The sequence below is a fragment of the Pseudonaja textilis genome, chromosome 2 (genome assembly GCF_049901715.1).
Source record: "Pseudonaja textilis isolate UNSWEBS1 chromosome 2, rPseTex1.2, whole genome shotgun sequence".
Taxonomy (NCBI): Eukaryota; Metazoa; Chordata; class Lepidosauria; order Squamata; family Elapidae; genus Pseudonaja; species Pseudonaja textilis.
The window spans coordinates 81587192-81614925 of record NC_141991.1 but is presented as its reverse complement, the minus strand read 5'-3'; the positions used below and the strand labels follow the sequence as shown (position 1 = coordinate 81614925).

General features: G+C 37.5%; 1 protein-coding gene across 1 annotated transcript; it reads right to left on the bottom strand.

Annotated features, from left to right (window-relative positions):
• Positions 1 to 216: 216 nt before the first annotated feature.
• On the bottom strand, positions 217 to 27734 carry HSPA4 (heat shock protein family A (Hsp70) member 4). Its single transcript, XM_026696431.2, has 19 exons — positions 27154 to 27734; positions 23901 to 23958; positions 21665 to 21805; positions 21022 to 21144; positions 19870 to 19969; positions 18807 to 18940; positions 13139 to 13383; positions 11603 to 11679; positions 10228 to 10379; positions 8830 to 8936; positions 8514 to 8647; positions 7072 to 7253; positions 6066 to 6158; positions 5624 to 5776; positions 4554 to 4679; positions 3734 to 3841; positions 2599 to 2718; positions 2325 to 2486; positions 217 to 1470 (listed from the first exon to the last, which is right to left on the bottom strand). Exons 1-19 carry the CDS (start codon positions 27258 to 27260, stop codon positions 1264 to 1266), a joined length of 2529 nt encoding a protein of 842 aa, XP_026552216.1. The 5' UTR covers positions 27261 to 27734; the 3' UTR covers positions 217 to 1263.

Here is a 27734-nt window from a genome sequence, read left to right as displayed (position 1 = left end):
TCAAGAATGAACTAACACCTAAGTTAAAAGCAAAAACATTTAAAACTATATAACCCTCATGATTATAGAACATGGCTTTCAAGTCCAATGTATTTTCAATGAGTACTTTACAGTTGGTTTTAAAGAGATGTACCGTCGTAATTCCTGTTACTTATTTTCTAGTCTTAAAGAGTTTCATGTAGTTTTCTTGTAATCAACAGTTTTTAAAAAATCCAATAGAATCCAGTGCATTTATTTCTTGTAATGTGTATGGAAGCTTTCATTTGATTTCAACACATACAAGTTAATGACAATTATCAATACTAGAAGAATAACACAGCCAAAGTATAAATGAACACAAGAGCAAACTGCTAGATTCCTTCTTTAGCTGGAAGAGAAAACAATCATTTTCAAGTGTAGGAAAACAAAAACTATCTTCTATGTTAGCTACTAATCAGAATAATCCAGAGGCAGCTAGCAGTATACCCTCCTTTTTCCCCTACAACTAAGCTAGAGACAGAAATTTACATAGCATTTCTTATAGCTGGGGAGAAATTTATCATGAGGATACATATTGGATCTAATAGCATATTTTAGATAAATGCTATTCTGCATATCGGATAAACGATTTGATACAACACCTAGGACATAATGAATATTAATTTGTGTGAACATGAACCGGGAAAAAACACTCCAGCTACTTCATTTCTTTACATTTAACCTGAATAACTCATCTGAGCCATGTTGCCTTATATCTCACATAACCATAAAATGGTGCAATAAAAATGTATTAAACTTGCAGGTATAAAACATGCTATTATTGCCTCCATAATTCCAAAGGGATCACAATCTAATATCTTTATTATGCTCTTTTGTGTTAGAACCAGAGCTTTAAATACTTCTGGTAATTTTCCACCAACTAATGTTGTTTCAATCCACAATAGTAATTTAATTGTAGATTAAAAACAAATCACCAAACTGTTCTAGTTGCTCTTACACACTTTAAATAACGGGATTCACAACATGAACAGGATTAAACTGAAAGAGCAGATGTGCAAATCTAATAGCTATCAAGGATTTCTGGCATCATATAGCAAAAGACAGAACTTATCCAACTGAAGATTTAACTAACCAAGAGTTTGCTGCTCCCTACTAACTAATCCCATCCCAAAAGGTACTGTGAGAAAATAACAGTTCTCAATTGGCTCCCATTTATATTCAGATCATAAAGTAGACAACATAAAGCTATAAAGCTATATAGTATGTAATATAAAGAACTGGAATTCAATCAATATCCATTTCCGGAAGTTTCTTTTCTGTAGATGTTGGAGCTGTTGAATCTGTATGCTGTTCAGCAGTCTGAGAAGCCTTGGTGGAATCACCCTGACCTTCTACTGGACCATTCTGTTCTGCTGGGTTTTGATCCTCTTTTGGCAGTTCCACTTTGGGTTTGGGTTTGGTAACAATAGGATTACAGATGTTTATTAGTTCCTGAAATGAAAGTTGGACAGCACGGAATGACAAATTATACCAAAGCTGCTTCCCAAAATGTATGAAGGTTAACATGGAATGGCCAATGATATCCTTAATTGGGCTAAATGTCAACAATGTAAATACAATGATATATTTAGTAATGCTGAAATAATTTTCCTTGACAACCACATTGAAACATTTATCTAGGTTACTATCCATGTGTTGTTTGTTCAATCCAAAATTGTTTTTTTTTTCTTTGTAATAAGATCTTTTACACCATAAAACATCCCTTTTACATTCTCAAGATGAAATTTAAAAAATCTTACAGTGAAGGAGGGTAACTAGCTAAATCTAAATTTAACTCTGCAGGTTAGTCAGAATAAATTTACGAGAAATCATAGTAGTCACTAAAATGTTCGGCTCTATTGTTGTCTAATCTATCCTTGGAATAGATGCAGAATCTTTGTAAAAATTTAATATAATTCCTTTTTTTCCCATCAATAATTAACTCTTTCATCTTGATATTCAAATCAAAGAAGACCATTAAATGGGTTGGAAAGACAACCACTATTTTTTTAAAATGTCCGTTCACTGCTTTGTTAATCTTCCAAAACAAGAGGAACAATGTGAGCTCTGCTACTTTAAAGTATCAGAGCTAAAAGTATCAAAGCTTTAAAAAGTATCAAAGTATGGTACCCCCATTCCTTCTTTTTCCAAGATGTGTATGAAACACTTATTAATTTGTGGCTTAAAAGATTTGAATCAAATCATATATTTTTTTCCCAGCCTGAGATAATTTTATCTGTAAAATCTATAGAAAAAGTCTAAAACAAACCATATCACCAGTGCATTAAGTTTAAAAACTTATTTACTTTCGTTTTTGCTTCAATTTCCTTTGCTGTAATAACTGGGTCCAAAGTAAGACTTCGCTTGTGCTGAAGATTAAGCTTGTTGTTCATCCATTCCATTGCTTCATTTGTACTCTTCTCCACTTTAGCCATTTCGGCAGGGTCTAAGTGGTCATATTGCTCATCCTGCGGGGGGGGTGGGGTGGGGTGGGAAGAAAACATTCTTACAATTTAGTGCTGAAAAAAGAATGGAGATTTTTAAAATCTATTTTGAAGGTTAAGAAAGATAAAAGGCCACCTTTTCTTTAAATGCATGAACAGCTTTCATATATTGTTGAACATGTTTTCCAAGCTCTTCAAAAGCTTTTGGTCTTTCTTCAGATTCTTGAAATCGTGCCTGAATGGGCTGTCCCACAGCCTGAATTAAGAGCAAAATTTATCAAGGAGTTAGTATCCTGCAAGATGAATGGCGCTCATATTAAAAACTGCTTTAAGTTGCTGAAATTATTTCAAATTAAGCATGCTATAACTTGTAGCCCTTCAAAGTCTTGGGTTTGGCCTCCAGCCTGCAATGCAATTGTCTTTTGGAGAGAGACTGGAGGGCATACCCAATGTGCCATAACTGAAGACCGTTACATAAACAGGCACTAATATTAACGAGTGCCCTCTAAAATTAACTGTGACATAAAAAGCAAACTAAACACATAATTTTAACTAAATAAATCAAATCTAGTTTTCCTCCTAGCCTCATCTGTTTTTGGAGTATGACTTCTAGCATATCTAGACCAAATTCAACCTTCAACCTGAACTGCCATAAAAACTAAAGCATTGCATTAAAGGAAGCACCATGTTTATTAGCCTACCTCATAAAAAAACCTCAAAGCAATGATAAATATATGAAGGCAGAAGGGCTTTCTCTAAGATGACCAACGAATATGCATTTCTCAACAATACATGTATAACATTGTGTGACTGAAATCTACAACTAGTTCATATGGCTAAATTGTAGTTTAACTATGGTTTGCTGAATAGGCCCCAAAAGCTAAAATTGTACATATCATCACTCTAATATATTGTTTAAAGGTTAATGGCTTAGTTCATAGGACACAGAAGTCAAGCTGAATAAACCTTAGCTTATTCCTAATACATGAACCTGGCCGGCATATTCAAATGTTTCCTAATAATTACATGTGAAATTTTTTTACAGAAAGATGATTCACTAAAGGACTCAGTTTAAAAATATCCAAATACTACTTGTTAAGGAATGTTAAAGGCAGAACATTACATATTATGTTTTCATGGAAAAAGGAACATTATACTACATGCTATCAGGATCAAATGGATTAGTTAAATTTCAATTTTTCTTTCTGTTGCTCAATAAACAGAAAATCTTTATAACCTAAGAAAACCTGGGGGTTTTCCATTCCACTTACTTTCATTTCAGCAAGTTTATCAATATAAACTTGCTTTGGTTGATCTTCACCCTCTTCATACAGCCAATTCTCAGTGTCTTCCAACTTCAAAGTGAAGCTATTACGATCCTGTAAATAATTCAGATAAATTAAAATATTATTCTTCAGTGAAGAATGGCTCTGATACAATTGAACTGAATTCCCAGCTTCCTAATTTTGATAACCAAATATGCTACCAGGTTATATAATGCAGACAGTCCTCAATTAATGACCATAATGGGACCAGAACTTAATTGCTAAGTGGCATGGTCATAAAGTGAAAAATCACTTGACCATGCTGACTTACGACAACTGTTCCATCAGTGAGCATCAGTGGTGATCATATGACCGCAGAATACTGGGATTACTGTACTGTAATTGTGCACCAGTTACCAAGAGCCTAAATCGCAATCACATGATTGCAGGGACATTGCAATGGCTGCAACTTCAAGGACAGTCTTTAAGTCTCCTCATTCAGCATCATTGTAGCGTCAAATAGTTGCTGAAAAAAGTGGTCATTAAGCAAGGACTATTTGTATTGTAAATATTTGTGGAGTTAAAAAGAGATCAGTGGGTCAAAGATATCAAGATTTGAAACTTAACAGTTAGAAAACAAATTTGTAAAAAGGATGTAGCAGCAAATTCCACAGAAGCTTACATTGCCTAAAATGTGCTATCTCATTAAATTAAGCACATCTGTGGAAATGCTTGAAAATTTAGTCAGATAAGCTGGACACTAGCAACACTGATGTTAGATCATTCTGAGCTTATTTTTCCTAGTTGCACATCATCAAATACCTACCTCATCACTAACAAATTTTTCATACACGCCACAGAGTTTGTCTCTCATTTCATAAACATACTCCTCCACTGCATTCTTGGCATCATTCCGTTCCTTCTCCAGTTTATCCTGCATGATCATTTTACCCTGCAGGAAATATAAAATGGTTACTGTGACTGTGTACTATTACATTCTCTCACCTGAAGCATCCTCCAAGGAAACAAGCTTGACGTCTGATAAATTCAGAGAGCTCTATGCTGTTTTCTTAACAACAACTAGTTGGACACTACCTTCTTCCAAAGTATCTTTTAATTTTCCAATTTAGCTTGTGTCCTGGTATTCTCTGTTAGCATCTCATGCAAACACTGCTTATGTTGTGGTTAGCCGGCCGCAGGTGCGGGTGGCTGAGGAGAGCGAGGACTCAGATGAGGGGCCAGGAGTATTAGGGAGTGGACTGCTGCCTTCAGAGATTGTGGGGGCTGACAGCAGCGAGGAGGAGCCTGTGCCAAGTGTGCATGCGCGCAGGGCTGCTTGCAGGAAAGAGCAGCTGCAGCAGCATGGGAGACTCAGGAGTAAGGCTGCAACGTAATGGCCCCTCCTTCAAGAAGATAAAAGCCAGCTGTGAATCGGACGTTCTTTGCAGAAAGCAAAGACGTTTGAAACTCGAGCCTCGTGGACATTGCAGTATCTTAGTTGGTATTTGAAGACTTGTGTTGTAAAATAGTTCTAGGTAACCTTATCTGTTATTCTTGGCAGCCTCGCAGTTTTGGCGAGGCTCGTACTTATCAAAGTTAATTAGTTTGCAGCAGCCTTTTAACCAGGGATTCATAAGAATCATTAAAAGGTTTCTGTTCTCTTTGTTCGTGTTTGTTTTATTGGAAAAGGGTTTGGGTCAGAACAGCTTACCTTCTGAGCCCAAACAAGACAGCCCACTGTTATCTCTTCTAAAGTAAACAATAAATATTAACCATTAATAGTTCATCACACCTTCCTTTACTGCAGGATGACAGGGTGAGATTACAACGCTACATTGCATCTTTTGGTTTCAATTCTGGCCAAAATCCCATGTTAAGTGTTTTAAATTAACTTACCTCATTCTCAATAAACAAGTTCAATGTATCCTTTCCTATCTGCCACACCAAATGATTCTCAATTGGAAGATCAACTGTTGTTGTCTTTACTTTAGCTTTCTTAGCTTGAGGAGGCTGGTCAGTTTTCTTTTCTTTCGATCCGGCCTGAGATGTCTGCATTAAAACGGTATTTTAAAAAAGAATTCAAGACAGAAACATGTAATGAATTCTGGTTTTTAGGCTATTCAATTTCATGAACAACTCTGCCCTAAATTGTCCCATCAACTGAACTGGGACATATGCCTTTAAAAACATGTACTGAAAAAAGTATCAAATTATTTTACAAATAGGCTGTTTAATAATTTTATTTTAGTCATCCCTAGAGTAGAAAAGCCATTTGCCATTTTCTTTCTATTATTCAACTGATTTTAGAGCATGTTTTATTTTCAGACATAACTTTTACCTCCATTTCCTCAGACTCAGTCTTGTTTTCAGCTTGTGTTTGTTGTTGTTGTTCCTCATTTTTCTGTTGCTCTTCCTGGTCTATTTGCATCTTCTGAAATTAGAAAGCAAGATGTTGGATTACATGAACCCCCCGTTATTGAATATGGGCAACTGAAAGTCCTCCTCTGAATTCAAGACCCCATGCCCACCCACACTCAACAACTTGTAGTACTAATCACTGAAGGGATTGTTACAACACTGAATTTCAGATACCAAAAGAAACTCAACTGCATGGGTTCCATCCCATTCCACCTCTTTATTTTTTAGAAGGAAAGCACATTTTGTTGATGTTATTTTAAGGCACGTAACTGACAGCTCGTTTGCAGATTGTTAAGCAACACTTTGTTTTAATAGCATATATCTGTGATAGCGAACCTATGCCACGCATGCCAGAAGTGGCACGCAAAGCCATTGCCTGTTGTTCTTCTGGGTTCCAGCACGGCATGTGTGCTGGCCAGCTGGTCTTTGTGTGCACAGGAGCAATGGAAACCAGAAGAGCAGCTCCCCAGTGCGCGCCAGCCAGCTGATCTTTGTGCGTGCATGCGCGTTAGAAACCGGAAGACCAGGTGGCTGGTGGGCATGATCATGCTGGGAAGCTAAGCTTCCGGTTTCTGGTGCTCCCATGCATGCGCGTTGGTTTGGGCACTCGGTGCCGAAAAGGTTAGCCACCATGGCATATATGGTACACTCCAGAACTTATGTGTTTACTTTCATGAATTTAAGTTCTTTAACCACCTATTTAGAAGTAGACATTCTCCATACAAATCAGTGGACACTGTTAATGGTTAGCAAAATCAACACACCCTATAGATGCAGTTTTTATATAATCTTGTAACACTTAGACTTGGATCTGCAAAATCCTGTATTTGGAAATTTAATTATAAAGGAAGCTGTTACCAGAACTAAATTGTTGTTAAATTAGCAGAGCAACATTTGGCAAAAAAACAACAATAAATAAACATTACCTCTTCATCTTTTGTATGTTGATCTGTTTCCATAGGCTCTTCATTTTCTTCTGATTTATGAACTTCCACAAGTGATGCACTTGAAACACTGAAAATGCCATGGATGTTTACTCTGACTTTCACTTTCACTTTGGAACTGGATCCATCCTTTTGGGGTATTACTTTCTGAACTAAAAATTGAGCTAAATGGGAAATATAAAATACTTTCATTGAAGTAAAAAAATTAAATTGGAACTGTTAACAGAAAATAGTTGAAATATCTACTGATTCCATTATTTCCTTTATTATGTTTTAATAAATGCAGTACAAAATTTGCTAACTTAAAAGAAGATCATGGAATTTTCTAAATACATAAAACCAAAGATACTATATAGCAGCAAATATTTGATTTTCCTTTATTGATAAGTTATTTTACTAAACATTTATCTTGCATTTTCACTATTTAAAACAATCAAAACAGGAATTTAAATTATTATAACCTAATTATTAATTAAACAATTGGTTAAAACAATAGACAGTATTTAATCATCATATCTTTAAATTTCTAAGAGAGATAGATATAGGCTGTTAGTTTCAGTGCCTCGAAAATACTACTCTGTTCAAAGGTAAACAGGTTCTTTCCCCAAATATACATTCTTCTCTTGGGTCTCTGGCAGTTCTAGATAACAGAAAGTAAGGCAGAGCAAATAAAATGAATTTGAAGCGCTTCTATATCTGTCTAGGATATTTCTTTAAGTCAATGGTTAAGTGCTAAGAAGGTTCATTGAAATGAGGATAACATTTCCCCTGAAACCGAGTCACTTTGCTACATATTCCACAGCTCAAGGACAGTTGTAGACAGATGGATACTGTAGTGAATTATTTTAAATTATGGGGACACTGTCATTTTAAAGACTTGGTTGCACGATCTGCTCTATGGATGTGAAAATAGATCTCTCGATTCTTTCCTTTGGGAAAAGCATCTTAGGTTCCTTGCATTCAGTAGAATGTGCCAAGTTTATTGCCACCTGCTCTGGTAAAATGCGTCATTCCCCTTGAAACTCTACTATCTTATTTTTTTAAAAAATCCTGCCTCCATCTCTTCAATTTTGGTCTAGTTTTCTTTACCCCTCTCTACCCATCTTGTCCTTTTTTCTGCCTTAATCATTTTTCATCCCCAGTTGTGTCCTTCCTTCCCAGCTATGCTATGAATAGCTTATATGCTATTCTTTCTAGCTAATATGCAGCATGTACTGCTACTCTTCTAACTTTGCCATGGACCAAGAAGGTTTATGATAGGCCCCGGCAATCTCAAACATAACTGTATTGACTACAATCTTACAAATCAGGCTTTGTCTTACATTTTAGCAAGGATGATAACACTAACACAAGATTTCATGACAAAATAACTGACAGGTGTGTTCCTAGATTGTGATACATATATTAAATACACAGCTACATACCTATTGCAGGGTTTGGGTATGGCAATTCTTTAGGAGAACTGTAATAAGCTTCCAAAGTAAAGGGTTCCTTTCTGTAAAACGTAAGGACTTTGGAGAAAGGTGCAGCATGATTCTTTGGAAATACTTCACAATCACTATAAAAAGAATACATCCTTGTTCACCCAAATAAGCATTTTTTGAGGCACAGAAAAGGCTTACATTACAAAAATTATGTCAATTGTTTAAATATATGAAAAACTGTTAATGCTATGTTTATGGAGTTTTATATACATGTACATTATAACAGGATATACAATACAGCTTTTTTAGGAGTTACCTTATCCCCTCTTCTGCAGGGGAGTTCCATTTTAAAGAAATGGGGTACGGCACCAAATCTGTGATAGAAAATTCCCTCACTTTAAAAGCTGGTGATAGAATAGCACACTGTAAGAAAAAAAAAAGTTCGGTAGCATCAAATTATGTATAATATCAAATCATATATCATTATGTATAATACCAAAAGGCTGATAGATTTCTATTTCCAAAACTCTTGTTTATTCAATTAACGTATGGTCATAGGGTCAAACTCTGGATGTAAAGAGCATGAAAGTACAGTGCCTTATCATCTTGTCTGTCACATCTCTTTGCACTTGTCAGACTTCATCTCATCACCTCAATTTAATTTTAAAAAATTAAAGCTATGAAAATATAATTCAGTTATAGATGGAAAAGTTTATTTCTTTGCTGCTTCAATTGGTTGCCACCCACTTGCACAAACTTCTCTTTTGTTTTTTGTAGCTATTCCACCCCAAAACAACCCGTTTCAGTTGGAAACAGGCTACAATTCCCCACTGAGCTTTTACTCAAGAAGCCAGCTTCATATATCTTTAGTTATATAATAATTAGACAAATTAGAGGTGAACACATTATCCACACTTGTTTACTAAACATAACTGATAATTGCAAATATTTGAAAAGATATGCTTATATCGTTATGTGGCAAAGAGAAGGAAAGTGAAAGTGTCACTGAGTTATTTTACAAAGTTTGAATCCCAGTTTTATTTTAAAAAGGTTAACATGCTTAATATGTCACTACATGTTTAATATGTCACTAAAACATAAGTCTTTAAAAAAAATAAAAGGCAATAAGTAATAAAAGCTATAGCTCTAATCAGATACAGAAAAGTCTTGATTGATTTAAGATTTATAAAGCCATCCTTCTCACAAACTATGAATCTCAGCAGTTCATTGTATAAATGAGTAAATAAACCAGAAAACCAGCCTGCTCCAAAGCACTTTATTAGCTTCAGATTGGAAGTGCTGCACATCCCTATTGCCAAATATGCTGAGACAATACAAAAGAAACATCCACTGAAATTTTAGGGCACAATCTCTCTTTCTTCTGGAGTTGATCACACGTATGAAAGGAAGACCCCAAAATGTGCTAGATATTTGTGTAGGGAAGGGACTGCAGAGGAGTGGAAAGGAGAAAAATGTTACACTGTACACATTCTAGTTTGTGCAACTGTGTTGGGTTTTGGACTATATAAATTTGCATTTAAAAAACTCATTTAACTGGAGTAAAATGCATTTCCTAAACAAATACTCAATATTTCTTTCCAATTCAACCATAACATTTATCTGTAGCTCCTTTGAAACTGAAAGTTAACCAGTGTTGAATTAAAAACTACATTTGTAGCAGAAAACATATTTTTCAGCATACCACCATTCTTACCTGCAATGCACAGCCTCGTGTGACAGCTTCATCTGCATTCAAAGTTGTACTGACTTCTTTACCAAAAAATTTACTGATCCGCTCTTTTACAGCAGGTATTCTGGTAGTCCCTCCTACTATTTCAACTGCACAGATATCCTCCTTCTTTAATTCTGTGAAGAAAAACACCAGTAGTCATTCTAAATTCATTTGCATTAGTTGAATCCCACAGGTTTCAACATGTGCTACAATGACATTTTAAGCAATGCAAGCATCATTGGCATATTAGTCTGGGAATACACATATACACACAACAAATTCAAGTGAAAGAAATGTTTTTGAAGTATTCCATTTGGATCTTAATAAGGAAAATATATTGTAATTTTTAATTGTATTTCTATCTTCAGTATTTTCTCAAGAGATTTTTCTCAAGCAGAAAAGGAGGTTTTTAAAAGTTATTGGACAATCATCAGTCTGAAATAGTATAGGGTTTCCTATTTGAGCAGGGGGTTGGAGTAGAAAATGCCCAAGGTCCCTTCCAACTCTATTACTGTTTTCTCGGTTATAGCTTTAAAACTATGGAATATACTGCCCTCAAAGCAATCCTTAGGGCTTGTCTACCAGATGTTTAGAAGAGCTTTTTTCTTTATAAATATATCTTTGATGTTGATTGGATGATATTGCATATTCATATATCTTGAGGGGCTGTTTACTGGGAAGGGGAATATATTTGAGGGTTGGTATCATATACACACATACACAGTATGTGTGTATAACTGGGCAACATAATACATGTAACTGGGCAACATAATACACGAACAATAGCATGGCTAGTATTTTCTAGACATGAAAACATAGTTAAATTTCCAGTCAAACATAGTCCTTACAAATGACAGTATTTTTTTCTACCAAAAGTCCAGACTGTTTTAAATTTTGCAATCTAATTATACGAAAACAAAGGTATTTGTAGTCTGAAATCAACATAATGAATATATTTAATAATATTTACAATACAAACTTAAGAAGATACAGTTGTGCTTTGATAGAGAATTATGATATTTCCAAATATCTTTTTGTTTGCTGGATTTACATGCCATCTTTTTCCTGAAGCTTAGGGCAAACATTCTTAGTATTTTAATTTTATTCTCAACCTTGTGAAGTTAGTGGACTGAATGAAAGAAAGTAACCAAAGTCACCAAGAGAACTTAATAGCTGATTGAGTGCTTGAATCTGAACTTTCCTAATACTAACTTCTACATCACTGACCATTAGTGGTGCTCATTTTATTTTATCCAGCAGTTACAAAACATAAATTGCTGTACTACGCACTTTAGTGTTTCTGCAGTTACATTTATTAGTCCTGCACTGTACTCCAAATAACAAAATGTATACTTACTAGCTTGATCTAAGACGCTACGAAGAGGTGGTTCTATTCTGGCCAAAAGATCATCACACATCTCTAAGAATTTACCTCTATGGGTAGAAATGGAAAAATTTTTTTATGAAAACAAGCATAAAGATTAATGGCAGACTCTTAAATAATCCCTCAAATTGGCAACATTCACAGAGCTGCATTTAGTAAGTTATATTTAGATTATAAACCAAAACTCAGATAGTTCAGTCTGCTGTATTCCTCAGCTCTTTTTTGTTTTAGATAAGATGCTTCTTTTTCTTTATTTCACTCACACAATCCATAAGAACCAATTTTATCAAAGCATGCCACATAGAAATTGAGTTTCTTTATATTAAGATATTACACATTCCTCTTTTTCTCATTCCAACTTACAGTAAAATTGTCACTTATGTTTTCAAAGTTATAGAGTACAAATCAAGGATTAAATACATAGCATATATATAGATTAGATAAGATAGAGATGGAAAGAGAGAAAGAGAGAGAGAGAAACAGAGAGAGAGAGACACACACAAATACGGAATTATGGTCATGGGTTTTGAATTAATGATTAAAAAATTTTGTTATATACTTTTGGATATGCTATTGCAATAATATAGTATTTGCAGACTAATTTATTTAAAGAAATATACATTTATAAATACAATGACTATTTTCAGATGGGGTACATAACTTGTTTTCTCTGAGTTATACAATGTCTTCTCCATCCACCACTTATGCCAGAGAGGACAAGCTAAGCTGAGCTTAACATTATGTATTATGTAATTATTTCTTATATATTTAATACTCTTCTCTTTTTTCCATGTTAAAACTGTAATTTGGCAGCAATTTTGGAGATTACATCTACACCTACACATCATTCCAAGATGATAGAAACAGCACTCCTAATTAATTCACATTATCAAAACCTCAGATCCAGCTCTGGAGAAAGAATGGAGAGATTAAAAAAAAACTGTAGTAGAAACTGTTAATAATTTTCCTAATTCTAACATATAACTGTCCACTTTTCCATTTCCTTCATTACAGGTAGTTGTTATTTAACAAACACTTGTTCAACGATAGTTTGAACTTACAGAGATGTTGAATAAGCAGTAGTTATGACCAATCCTTGTACTTATGAGCACTGCAGCATTCTGTGGCCACACAATCACGACCTGTTACCTTCCCTGTTGGCTATTGACAACCAAAGTCAATGGGGAAGCTGGCAGGAAGTCACAAGTTACAGACAAGTGAGGTCCTTGCTTAACGCGCTCCTCACTTAGAAATGGCAACTGAAAACTGCTAGAACTGATGTGGCTTAGTGACACAATCATGTGGGGTTTTTTTCAACTAACAATTGTATCATTAACAATGGAGATTCCAGTTTCCAATTAGCATTCTTAAGCAAAAACTACATATACCATTTAGCCAAACAATTAAAATAAACATGTAAACAAGGGAGTGTGCTTGCATACTTAAAACACTGATTTTTTTAAAAAAGCTTTTAGAATTTCATTACTAAGGTGTATTAATCTGCAATACCTGTTCATAGTCCCAGAGACATCAATATCATTCATGAAGCATTCTATGTTCATGGGGAGGTCAGAAGCATTTGCACTCATCAGTTTCTTCAGCTTCTCACATTCCTGAGATAATCTTAACAGGGCCCGAATTTTGGACTTTATATCTAGTTTGTATTTCTTCCCAAATTCTTCACAAAAATAATTTACTAATACTTCATCAAATTTCCTGCCACCAAGCATTGTGTCAAATGCTGTTGCAAGTACCTTCACAATAAAAAGAAAAAGCATATTATCTATTAAACAGATGGCAAGTTATTAATCAACCGATTAACCGAATCATCGATAATGAATCCAGTTCAGTCATATAAAGTACTAATTTAACAAATTACAGCAGCCATATAGTATGAATGTTAATCACTAGAACTCATGCGTGCACGCATGTGCATGCACATATACACACACCAATCCTACTTACACATCAATAACAAGACAATTCCAAACAGAAAGAAAAGTTACCGTAACATAGAAAACATTGTACTAGACCAGTGATGGCTAACCTTTTCGACACCGAGTGCCCAAAGCGCTCATGCACACACATCCCCAAAGTGCAATGTGCGTGCATCCCCATGCATGTGCCCCATGCCACTGTGCATGCGCGTGCATCCCCTGCACATGTGCCCTCCCCTGCATGCCCCTGCCCCCCATGCATTTGCAGCAGAGACCCAAAGATGAGCTGGCTAGCGGGAGCTGAGCTGGGGTGATAGCTCGCATGCCCAGAAAGGGCTCTGCATGCCACCTCTGGCACACGTGCCATAGGTTCGCCATCACGGCACTAGACTATGTATCTTTAATGTCCTTAGCAACTGTCAATTACAGAATAATTTATGCAGAGAGAACGCGTTTCCATAATGTACTGAACCATGCTATTATACTTAGCAAATTATTCAGAGGATATGGTTGTGATATGGCTAAACCACCTGGTATAATCTAAATGTGAGTTAATGACTACCATACCATATCTTTAAGCATCCATTAACCTGCCTGGAGAGTGAAGTGAATTTATTCCAATTTCCTTTCTACTTATGAGCATACATAGCTTATTTAAATAAACCAACTGAGAAAAGGACTAGCTACCCCCATCCTGCACAGATATTATGTGCTACAGTCAAGCTCCTCTCAGTTGTCACTTTGTCCGTTCTTGTCACTTTTCCAGGGGGAATAAACAGTCACAATGAACAATGAAATGTTCATTAAATGAAATGTTGCTTTGTCTCTTTACTGGATGCCTGAAATGGAGCCACATATAATTGGAAAATAAGAGTGAACTTTATATTGTTCATGATTTATTTGACAATGTCAGAGAGTGTTATGTGCTAATTTTCAGGTTTTGCAATAAAGGTAAAGACATTATACTCTGCAGTAATTGTTCTTTTTGCATTGTCTATTTTCACTTCTGATCAACCTTTCACATCAACGTAACTTTAACTGCAAGTATGATTCAATGGTAAATAATTTCAGGATGTTTGCATATGTATAGATCGTATTCTGAATTTCTTCTTTTTAAAAACGTAATTTGTTTTTTGCAATGTTGATATCACAAATGAAACCCACTCTTTCAATTCACCATCTAGGAATCCATGTTCCAGATGGGTACATCCTTGCTCAACAAATCACAAACAGTGCCATTATTTATTTCAGTTCCAACATAGGCAATGCTTGTTTTCACTCAGGGTTAAAGTGAGCAATACAGGTAGTCCTCGACTTACAACCACAACTGAGCCCCAAATTTCTCTTGCTGAGTGAGATGGTTGTTAAGTGAGTTTTGCCCCATTTTACGACCTTTTTTTGCCACAGTTGTGAATGTCTTCCCCATTGATTTTGCTTGTCAGAAGGTTGCAAAAGGGCATCACATGATCCCAGAACACTGCAACCATCATAAATATGAATCAGTTGCTCAGCATCTGAATTTTAATCACATGATCATGGGAATGATGCAACAGTTGTAAGTATGAAAAATGATCATAAGTTACTTTTTTAGTGCTGTTGTAACTTTGAACGGTCACTAAATGAACTATTTATAAGTCGAGGAATACATGTACATCAGGGGCATCAAACTCAATTTCATTGAGGGCCACATCAGATTGTGGTTGACTTTGGGGGCCCAGGGTGGGTGTGGCCAGCTCCCACTGCTGCTGTGCTCACTCTCCTCGGCCAGGTTGCTCATGGTATGTGCGGGAAGGCAAAGTGTGTGGGTCAGAAGGAGGCCCACTCCATCTCCTTACAAGGAGATCTGGTAACCAAAGCATCCTCAGTAATAGGATGGGAGACCACCAAGAGAGGTCAGGAGGAGGGGACAAGGGGATGGCAAAAGGCAGCAGGGCTACTGGTGGCCAAGTGCTAAGGCAGGATTTACCTCAGACCCTCACTCTCTCTCATTTTAATCTTCCTTCCTTCCTTCCTTCCTTCCTTCCTTCCTTCCTTCCTTCCTTCCTTCCTTCCTTCCTTCCTTCCTTCCTTTCTTTCTTCCCTCCCTCCCTTTTTCCTTTCCTCTTCATTCTTTCTTTCTTCTTCCTTCCCCTCCTTCTTTCTCCTTCCTCGATCTCCTCTCCTCTTTCTTTGTCCTGTTTTCCCCACTGGAAATAGCTGTTTGCAATACACAAGGAGGGAATACTTTTGTAAGAGCTCACAATTCAAGAACATCAATGTGCACATGAGGTATCTCAAGGTGGGGAAGGCCGGGGGGAAGGCTGGGGGGGGGGCGCTAGTGACAGAACAGGCCCTCAAGGTCTCCCTGACCCACGAAGATACCTCATGCTTCTCGCTCCCTTCCTGCCACAAGGACTCACTTACCTTGTAAACATCTTGTCTCCTCTCTTTGTTTCTCTATTTCTTTGCCTTTGCTTTGAGAAAGGGAGAGTTGGTTGGGAAATGCTTTTTGTGCTGGGAATGGATGGTCCTGGGTGCTATAATACCGCGCAGATTCAGGCACCCACCCCCTCTTGCAGTCAAGGACCCAGAAACTTTCATTCTTGGCATGAAAAGTGTTTGCCAGTCTCCTGATACTCCCCCCTCCCAACCCCCCCCCCTACTTTCCACTTAACCAATTAATGAGACCTCATTGGGGTGAGCGGGCTTGCATGCAAATGGGGTGAGATTCAATTGTATGTGTGTATGTGTATGGGAGAGAGAGTGATCTGTACAAGACACCCAAGCTGCTGGCAGTGGCATGGGCGGCCCTGCACCAGCTTACCTGAGCGCCCTGCCAACCAAGCACTGAAGCGCCGCAATTGTCACCCCAGTGAGACAGAGAGAGAGGGTGGCTTTCCAAACTCTCTCTGTGTATGTGTGTGTGTGTTTGAGAGCGAGGAAGCAATCCCTGCTTTAGTTGGGGCATCCAAGCTGCTGGCGGCAGTAACCACCTAAGCAACAATGATTGCCCCCTCCCCAACTAACCAGCCAGCACCACCTGAACTGCTCCTTCCCGGCTGACACAAAACCTCGCCATTCTCCTCATCGTCCCCCCTGCCCAAGCAGCAGAGGGCTCCTCGGGACAGGGTCTCATTCCTGCCCTGGCGCAGCGAACTCTGGTGGGCTGGGCGCAGGTGTGAAGGGCCCGGCCCCTCAGCGCTTCCTCGCTCAGTTGAACACTTCATTCAGCCTTCAAACAGTAAGGCTGGCACATGCAAGTGAGCAGCACACCAGAGCCACGAACAACTTTGGTTCCTGCATATGGCCGATTCCGATTCCACGGCCAGCCTTAATGTTTGAAGGCTGAATGAAGCCTTCAACTTAGCGCCGAAGCACTGCGGGGCCAGGCCCTTCACACCTGCGTCCAGCCCCCCAGAGTTTGCTGCGCTGGGGCAGGAATGAGACCCTATCCTGCAGAGCCTGTTGCTGCTTGGGCGGGGAGGACGAGAATGGTGAGGCTTTGCACCGGCTGCTAAGGCAAGGAGCAGATCGGCCAATGCTGGCTGGCTGGTTGGGGGCAATTATTAGGTGGCTGCCGCCGCCAGCAGCTTAAGTGCTTGAGTTCCCCACACCAGGGAAGAAATGAGAGGCCCTACTGTCCCACAGAAGCCCACCACTGCTTCAGTGGGGAGGAAGAAAAAAATGGCTGCTCAGGTGGCTCCTGCCCCGCCTGCTGCCAGCAGCTTAAATGCCCTGACTGAAGCAGGGATCGTGCACTCTTTCTCTCATACACAGTTTGGAGAGCTCTCCTCCTCTGTCTCACTGCGGCGGCAGTTGTGACACTGGGGACTCAGGTAAGCTGGTGCAGGGTGGGGATGGGGCAGCTCCACCACCCCCGCCTCGCTGCTCAGGTGGCTGCTGCCACCCTCCCCTCAACCAAAGCTGCCAGCAGCTTCAATGTCCCGACTGAAGCAGGAATTGCACGCTCATATATATACAGAGAGTCTGGAGAGCCCCCCAGTCTTGCTGTGCTGGTAGTTGTGGCGTTTCAGTGCCTGGCTGGCAGGGTGCTCAGATAAGCCAGTGCAGGACATGGGGGTGGGTGGGTTTTAGCTCTGCACCCTTCCAGCCTTGGTTCGTACTCCGGAATACCACCGATCAGATGTTCCAGAATGCAGGGATCACCGCCGCCCATTGCCACCACCTATCGCCGCTTCTGTATGTCCCATTTTTGGCCTCTGTGCGTCCCATTTTCGTCCCATTCCAAAATGGGGTGCATGGAGGCCAAATATGGGATATGCGGAGGCGGCAATCCCCGCAGCCTGGAACAGCTGATCATTGGTATTCTGGGAGGCCGATCCAACCGCCAATCAGATGCTCGTGCTAAACCAAGCTCTGCTGAAGCTGACCAGGCTGTTTGCTGCAAGAAGGCAAACTGCTGGGAGGTAGAGGGTGGGGGGTTGTGGATGGGCAGGGCTTAAGCAACACCCACTCTATAAGATGCACAGACTTTTCCACCCACTTTTGGGGTATATTTTTAAATTACTGTATAAGCTGCCCAGAGCCATTGGTTGAGATGGGCAACTATAGAATTTGAATGATGAATGAATGAATGTATGAATCAATCAAAAAATATTTGACATTATGAACATTAAAGGATATAATAAATGTAAGGTATTACCTCCTCTGCTAGTCACATATAAAGCAATCACTGCAGTTTGGTTCATTATATTGCTTTTTATAAGAAGCTTCCAAGTTGATATATTACATTAAGTCATGGTTTGCTGAATTACTAATACTAAACTGAATAACGCAAAACATTCAGCTATAAACACAAAAATGGTTAATATGCCATAACATTAAACTGCTATGCCTTAACAACACAAATCACATTATAAGTTAGGGCAATGGCTTACTGCAATGTCCAAACCAGTTACTGTGATGTTTCTACTACAACTTTCCTTTAAACAATTAGTTTTATGCCTCAAAGGTACTTTTTCAAAAGGCAACTGAGCTGTTGTTTTTTTTGAAGAAGACATTTCACTTCTTATCCAAGAAGCTTCATCAGTTCTGACAAGATGGTGGGGGCAATGGAAGGATTAGTTCTGAGAGGATTTGGGAGGTGGGGGTAGAAGGATCCTATTTCTTTGCAGTCATCTGGTTAGTTTTATTTCTTAACTGCTACCTCTTTTTGTCAAATGCATCAACTCTTCCACATTTTCAATACTCATAATGGTAGTAAAAATATTGTAATTAACATGAATAGACTTTATACTTGCCTTCAATTTCCCCTTGTTGAATGCACAAACAGATACTTGATAAGCTGAATGCCCTATATCAACAAATACCACATTTCTTGGTTTTTCTTCTAATGCAGGCAGGTCTTGTTTATAGATCCCATAGGCCAGAGCAACTAAACAGAAACATACAGAAATGTCATGATCCTCTATTTAAGAATTGTTTTAATTTTTGGCTAAGAATACCATTTAAAACATTTAGAGCACAATTGCAATCATCCACCAGAAAATATATATTCTTAATATGGGTTATAGCCTATATGATAAATTACCTTTTTATTATAGAAAGAACTTTCATAACACTCTCTCTAAATCTCAAAATGTTTCATAATAAAATAAATAAATATGAATAAAATAAAGAAAATAAACAGTGTACAAACTAAGTATATACAGAGAGAGCATTTCTAGAAACACTGAAGCCATAGAGAAAAGCCGTTTTCCTTTTTCAGGGTTTATCTCCACAATATTTTGGCTGAAATCCAATTTTAATAATTTCTACAAGTTATTTACTAAAATGCTGCATCTCTAAGCTGCTTTCTGTAAAAAAAAAACCCTAAACCTCAAAACAGTTTATAATGGTTCTTTTCCCTCATCTTCTTCAATCTTTCCACTGTGCAAAACGTACTGTATTTAAAAAAATTATGAGAATGTAGAGAGGCAATGGCCTATCTCAATGACAACAAAAAAGTTATTCCATTGGAGAAAAAGAACTAACTGAAAAACTTTTAATTTGTAGATTAATTTGTTTGAAAACACTAAAAAGAGAAAATATTTCAGATATGTTTTGTTGTTCTTCAAAATTTCTGTGAATTTCTATGCTTTCACATTTAAAAGTAATCAAAATGTGAAAATAATTACTCTACTCATGTACAAATCTGAATGACTGTAACAGAAAAAAAGTTTAGTGAATTGAAATAAATATTGAATTATTTCCCCTTTACTCAATGTAATAAAAAATTAGTACCATTAAGACTAAAAAAACCTTAAACCTGGGTGCAAGACTTGCAAATATATAATTCAGTATTCTTTACAGTTATCTACCTACCTGCAGTAGTTTCATTAATTAACTTCAAGCAGTTTAATCCAGCAATCTGTGTAGCATCCATGAGAGATCTGCGCTCTGCATCTGTGTAAAAGCAAGGAACCTACAAGACATTTAAAAGTTGATTTTTAAAAAGGAATGCTTTCAAATAAAAGATTTTTAATAATTTGATTTTTATCCACATTTATTATATTTTACCCCAAGTCACACATAGGATAGGGAAGTAAAGGTTAAATGACCTGGCTACTAACATTGTTAACAACTAATATTTAATAAATAAACATATTGTTTATTATAAGACACCAATGCAAGAACTGCAAAATAATCTATGTTAAAATAGAAAATCTTACTAAACAGAATATTTAAGTCAGCAACAAAAAAGAAAGATCAGCACATAGATAAACCTGCCTTGCCAGGCTTGAAAAGAGCCTGAAGTTTTTCATACCTATACCGTTACTTGGGTAGATAAAAACAAGGTAGTCCCGGATCCTAAGTAAATGTTTTTGTTTCAGGTGATCTTTAGGTTATAAATCATTTAGTGATTGTTCAAACTTGCAATAGCACTAACTTAGACCAGTCTTCAGGGGGGGACTTAAACCAGTCTTCAGAATTCTGCCATTGCAACTAGCTATAGTAATGTGGCTACAATTTCTGTTATTTCCTGCCAGCTTCCCACAAGCAAAGTCAATGGGGAAGTTGGCAGGAAGTTACAGGTTACAGTCAGATGAGGGCCTCATTTAACAGCACACATGGCCCTTGGTTAATGATAGCAACCAGGACCAGCTAGAATTGTCATTGTAACCAGAAGATACTTGCATGTTGTGGTGACTAAATATTAAGCTGCCAAAGAAAAATATTTTTGACCAAGACCCTAATATTCATAAGTTTTATGGAAACCTGTAAGTGACAGACACAATATTTACAAGCCAAAATATCAATCTTCAATAATTTGACTAATCACATTTACAATCCAAATACTCTCTTTCCTTTACTTATCTGTAAATAAAGAATATCAGCCACCTGGTATAGCACTGTGATAAACCATCATTAAGGAACCTAAGCAACAAGCTGTAATCAATTTTATTCATTTTCATTCATAACCTTTAATAAAGTTAAATTTAGAAAAGATCAAAAACATACAGATTTATTACTTACAGATACAACACAGTCAACTACAGGTTTTTTAAGAGTATTCTCTGCAGTTTCTTTTAGTTTAGTGAGAAGCATTCCTGTAATCTGCTCAACTGTAAAGTTTCGTTCTTCTTCCATATATTTAACCTTAGTTAGAAACAAAATGATATTTTAATTTGTAATTTTCCAGAGTAATTTTCCCCACTAAATCTTTAACAGTATGTTTAAAGTTTAAATATATTTTCCCCTTTGCTTCACAAATAAGCACAAAAGAGCAATCAACAGTATGCTTTATTTTTCATATTTTTAAGAGAAAAAATTCTGATCATACTTATTTTATCTCAAAGAATGTATCTCAGTCAACTGCAAAAGATAACTTTACTTGGAACAGCTTGTATCTTGCATTGTTTAACTTTAATATTAATAAACAACATCTCCCTATCTCAAGTCCTTGGGAAGAACTTGATAAGTAGGCAGAAATTTAGTCTAAACATCTGGCTGACTGACTGACCAACAATAATTTATAAGCCACAGAACTCTCATCTCTTTAAGGAAGACTGTAGCAGTTTAATTCTTAAGATTTGAATAATATCTGTATTTTTCTGCTTTTGTTTTTTTTTTCCTGTCAAAAATTCTAAGAAGCATATGTGCACATTCAAGGTCATACCTTAATGCCAAGTGAAAGAGAGGACAGCTGGACAAGCTCATAAGCAAGTTTAGCTTTTTCATCTTGAACAAAAGGATCCGAAAATGCACGACCATGAAATCTTTTAAAACCTTGCACTGTATTCTTTGCATTTGAAATTACCTAGAAAAGAACAGAATTTAGCTTCATGTAACAGAACATTAATACTTTTGCAGTAAGCTGTAGAAACACTTTGAGGAGAAAGTAAAAGAACACTTTTATATAATGTCATATTTTTAATGGTGTATAAACTTACGCATTTTTCTTGCAAAGTATCGAAGTATGCTACACAATACAATCAGAAAACTGTAAGTTATTGAACATATATCATAAATAGAATATACAAAATAATACTTCCATATATAATATTGAGGATTTGCTGTTCAGGAACTTTACTCAACCAATTACAAGTACTCCTAGATTTACAACTCATTGAGACCAGAATTTCCAGAGCTAAGGCAAGGCAGTTGTTGGGTCATGCCTGATTTTATGACCTTTTTGCCACCATTATTAAGTGAGTCATATAGTCATTAAATTTATCAGGGTTCCCCCATTTACTTTGTTTGTCAGAAGCCAGATAGGGAGGTTGCAAATGGCCTTGAGATGCTGCAACCATTGTAAATATATGCCTGTTCCAAGCACCTGAATTTTGATCACATGATCATAGGGATATTGTGATGGTTGTGAGCATGAGGACTGGTCATAAGTCACATTTTTCAGTGCCATTATAACTTTGAATGTCTACTAAACAGTCATAAGCCAAGGACTACCCATATGTGCAAATGAGATCAGAAGAAATTTAGTCACCTAAATTGTGCAACTTAATTTTCTTGTGCAATAAACTGTTTTTTTCTTGCTATAACTAATTCACTAACTCAACTACCAGAAAACTTTTCAATGCATTTCTTTCTGGTAGGAGGGTTGCAACCTTAATGAAATAAAAACTAGTGATAGTATCAAATATTTTTTGGTTAAACCTTAGTAAAGCAAATAGTCAATATACTGTCAAGTCAGAATTTACAGTGAAAGGATATTGTGGATGAGTAAGATTAGTAAAGATCTAGATAAAGTAAAGATCTTTATCCAGAAGATAAAAAATCTTTACAAGTTCCTTTATATTTTAAGGCCATGTAAAGATCAATTTTTTTTGTTATGTCCTATTTGTTAGCAACCACCTGATCTGAGTGTTGCAAGCCAAGCCTCTCATAAAACACATATTATTATAATGCAGGCCATGTCAGTATTTCCATTTTAAAACCTAACAACCCTAACACAGAAAATGAAACATAGCTGCATTAATAATTTGCACTTTTCTATTTTAACATATAAATTGAGTTAACATTTGACTGATCCAGGCAACTACAAGGTGTCCAATACATCTGAGTATAGTATCTATATGAAAACACAAAGATTTCCTCAAATTGAACTCAACTCCTAGTATCTGGTATCCTTACCATTTTCTTGGCAGTTTTATAAAAGTTATTTCCTTTGTGGGGGATAGTTTATTTATTTTCCACTCTACTCTACATCCTTGGAATTTCCATGAAGTTTGCTTAAATACTCACTGCAGCTGACCCTATTCAATCATAATTGGCTAAAGCACAATAATCTTATAATAGTGTTCAAATATTAAAGCAAAAGATAGTTATAATTCATAATCATAGGTAAATCATGTCACTTCTAAACTTATGCAAGTACTATAAAATAAAGGACATATCATTACAACCCCCTTATAATTTCATGTTGGAACAATTCAGCTCTGGATTATCTCTCCATCCCCTATACAATGGGCCAATAGAAATTTTACAGGTGTGGTTTGTATATTTCTGGAAGTCTTTTATCCAGAATCAGGAATGGAATTTTTGAGGTGCCTTAATTTAGCGACTACATTCCTCCTTAAATTCAATTATTGAGGACAGTGAAACAACCAGAACAGGAAAGAAATACACGAGATATATTGACATTAGTTTACTCCACTATAAAAATTTCCAGAATAGAATTCCAGAATACACTTCACATTATTCACCAAGTTAGAATACTTTTTATAGGATAAGCACAGTATAGAAAATATGTTTCAAGAACTCAAATTAATTAAGCCTGAATAAGAAATATTTAACACAACTATTTTCATACGAACTGAAAATTGGTACAATTAAGTGTTTTCATGTTTTTCTAGCAATTATATAATTATTTTTAAAAATTAACATAAAAGCCTTACCTGGCTCTTGGCTGCAGCTCCAATTGAACGGTTCTTGGGTCCAAATGATACACATGACCTAACATAAAATTAAAAAGTTTTAAAAGTTAGATCAGAGAACTTGAATGTTGTGTATATTTCCTGCTTTCAGTTGCTTATAAAATACAAAAGGTGAGATATAAATCTAATAAATAAATCTTGGTAAATTAAAATTGCTTCTATGGAACATGAACCATTTTTAGTTATCCATTCAACATAGTCCACCAAATTTTCTCCAAGTTAGCTTTTCTGATTTTAAGAAACAGACTTTCAAGAGAGCTTGAAGAGAGAACATATATAGTATTTTATCTTTTCAGAGTCATCTTCAGAGTCTCCTTGAACCAAGAGATAGGCAGCACATAAAATTTGGTAATAATAATCCTTGGAACAGACTTGATAGATGGACAAAAATGCCAGATCTAGTCTAAACATTTGGTTGACTATGCAACACTATAATATCAATAGTTAGAGAACCTCCGCATCTGATTAAGAGAAGTTGATATACATCCTAATTCATCCCACAGAAGACTGGTGTTATGGAATCCACTCAAAACCACAAGTATGCCCCATGAAAAATGTATATAAATGAAACTTTACTGGAAAAGGTGCCTGTTTTATTGCTGTATTCAGTAGTTATAAACTACACAGATAGAAGAAAATACAATACAGAATTATTTTAAAGCAGTATGCACTGCTGCCCAAACTACCACTGAAAAATAATGTATTTATCCTGCCTTTATACGTAACTCAACATAAACATACATACAATATTCCTCAGAACAACAGGTGTGAGGTGGGTTGGGCTGAAAGAGAATGATTGGCTCAAAGTCACCCACTAGCTTTCATGCCTGAAGTGGGACTAGAATTCAGTCTCCTGATTGCTAGGCCAATACTTTAACCACTACACCATCCCTATATCTTACATATATTTCTCCACAATATATTCTACACTATCAAATTTTAAATATCTTCTTTCCAAATCTGATACTAGCCAAGAATCCAAACTATTACTAATGTAATGTGTCTTTTAATAAAACTTATGGTACAAGACCATTGGAATAGATGAATATATTTGAACATATTCAAAGAATCAAGAAACAAAAAACTAAACTTCCTCACTTTTAAGACATATACAGATTAATTTTTCTTAGGAAAAACAAACAAGTTCGCAATATAATTGGTCTTAAATTTCAGTTTATAAAAAATACATACTGAACATGACAGAGTAAGAAAGAGATCAATGATCCTATTTCCAAGGTTTATAAAATATAAAATTTCCCACACCAAAATACTAGATCAGAGTTCTCTACTGTGGAGTTTAAAAGGGATTTCTAGCATCTTTAAGGAAAATGGAAGCAGCATCAGATGATAAGCCAACTAAGTGTATAGCTAGAGTACACTAGGGCTGCTTCCATTAACCTATCTGAATTAATTTTCTTGATCTAATCAAAGCTTTTATGGCAGAATTCTGGCTTTCTGTACGTTACTACACTACAACTTATATACCTCAACTGGTCACACTGGTTGTCCTGGTTAAGAATTAGGGGCACTAAAGTTTCCACACTACTACACTGAAGGATATACTTAAGACATTAGTGAACCTGATTTCAGAAACACTTAACAAGTTTCTCACTGAATAGTTTACCATCTGACAAATAAATTTATCTCCCTGAAGACAAATAACCTCTTCCCAGGAAAGCACTGATTTGCAAGAGGTAATTTAGGTAAAATAATGGAATCCAACCTCATGTTCAGTGTAGAAAGAAACACATCCAGTAAAGAAAAAGTCCACCACCTCTCCTCATTGATTCTACTGTCAACCACTCCTTTGTAAACTTAAAAATAACATTCAATCACCACCTTTTTCTTGTAATAGTAGTACAATTATGCTTTGTCTGTCACAGCCTTTTTTTGTATGGCACTCCTTCAAATACAAGAGAACCACTCTCACATCCCTCTCCTCAACCTTCTCTTCAAAAGTAAAGATACCAAATTCCCAGTCTCTGATTATCTTTGTTGCACTTCTTTGGATCTCTTCCAATTTACGTTCTCCGTTTAAATAAAATTAAATAGAATGGAGTTTTTCATTTCAATACTAAATATTAAAAATAGTGGAAAGGAAAGAGCAGCATTGGGAAAGGAAATACCAAAGTGCAACAACTATTGGCAGAACCAAGCAGCATACAAAATTTGAATTTGAATTGCATACGAATAATATCAAAGTGCAATGAAGGATTGGAGGGAAAGAGACATTTTGTTGATGCTAGTATTAAACAATGAATATATTTTTCATGACTGCAAATCACCCACTGATGATCCAAAGTCCAGTCCTACTATGCTCACCATATTTGTTCATCAGGGTATATGCACTGCTGTGTTGCATTGCACATATTTTTTAAGTATTACCTAGGATTTTTCTAGAGCAGCTTTGAAGTTACACTTAGAGGAGGCAAACTGACAACCTCATGAAATTCCCTTCAGTTTCGATGAAGCCTACACCACCACTATCCCCCCATGCCTATTTTCAATTATGTGAACTTCCTTCTCCTCTGCCCAACCGAGCAAAAAAAAAAAAATTTTAAAAAAATATACAAATACAAATTTAATAGTCATAATGGTTTATATAAACCGTAAAAGCTCCTGGGTGAGATTATCTTATTTTCATTCCACTGTTGGTTAGGTCAGGATGATCTTTCAAATCATAGCTCCGATTCCCTCGAGGCATGCCGCAGTTTAGGGGAGGCAGCTTCAGAAACATTTAAACGCGGCTCCTTTCCCCTTCCTCTGCTTAAGAGCAGTCCGCTCCACGACTGGACGGTACCGAACCCATTCCCTTACCTTTTCCCAGGGGCACCTCCATGTGGGGCGGAAGGGAGAGAGAGAGAGAGAGAGAACAGGAGGGGGGGTATTCCTCCCAGACGCAGCAGCACCTCGCATTACTCACGAATTAAGGGCGCTTCCCCCCCGTTCCCTCTGCTTTGCAAACCCAAAGGTGTGGCCGCTCCGTGTGATAATCACCTCTTTTCCCATTCTAGCGAGAAGGTAGAGCTTAAGGGAGGATGGCAGCGTTTTCTAGGCCACCGGCGCTCGAGGGGGGGACCGCACCTCTGACAAGTTTGCGGCGCTTCCTGGCCCCTCTGCGGCGTTTCCCCCGCCACCTCCACCCCCACTCACATATCCCGGAGCTTTCGCCTTAAATTTGATCCCCGGCTTCCCGCCGGAGGAGTTTACTCACGGGGTGCAGCGGTCGCTGTACTCGTTGGCGATCGTTTCGATGCCCCCCGCGCGGGCCACGGCCACATAGCAGCTCTGGAAGCCCAAATCGATTCCCACCACGGACATGATGCCTTCGGGGACGAGGGAGAGAAACGCCGGAGAGCGGCCCGAGAGGCCTACTTCAAAAGAAGCTCCCGCACGGGGCCGGCGGGCCGGGGAGGCGAAGAAACTAGAGGCGAGCGGAGGAAAAGAAGAACAATTCTGAGCGGCCGCCGCCTGAGATGGGGAGGGAAAAGCCGGGAGACTCTCGCAGTTCACCCGGAGCGGCCGCTCCGACTGTTTAAATGGGCTGCCGCAGCACGCGACACGGACTGGCTCCTCGCGCTGGTGGGGCGGGGGAAGGGACAGGCGAAGCGGCACCGCAGAGAGAGATCTCGAAGAATCCTGACCCGTCTAAAGGAAAGGGGAGGGGGAAGCGGGAGATGCTCTCGCGAGATTTCGGGCCGCGATGAGCGCGCCCGCGCGCACGGGTCGTGATAAATCTCGCTACGGTATCCTCGCAGCGCCCCGATGCCGATGAGGAAAGGAAGACGGCGAATC

Excerpts from the sequence above, each read along its gene's own strand:
- HSPA4 (XM_026696431.2), bottom strand. The coding sequence starts at position 27,260 with ATGTCCGTGGTGGGAATCGATTTGGGCTTCCAGAGCTGCTATGTGGCC. Across the intron at positions 21,806-23,900 it reads GAGCTGCAGCCAAGAGCCAG|GTAATTTCAAATGCAAAGAA; the intron begins GTAAGGCTTTTA and ends GTTCTTTTCTAG. Across the intron at positions 10,380-11,602 it reads TAGCGTCTTAGATCAAGCTA|AATTAAAGAAGGAGGATATC; the intron begins GTAAGTATACAT and ends TTTTCTTCACAG.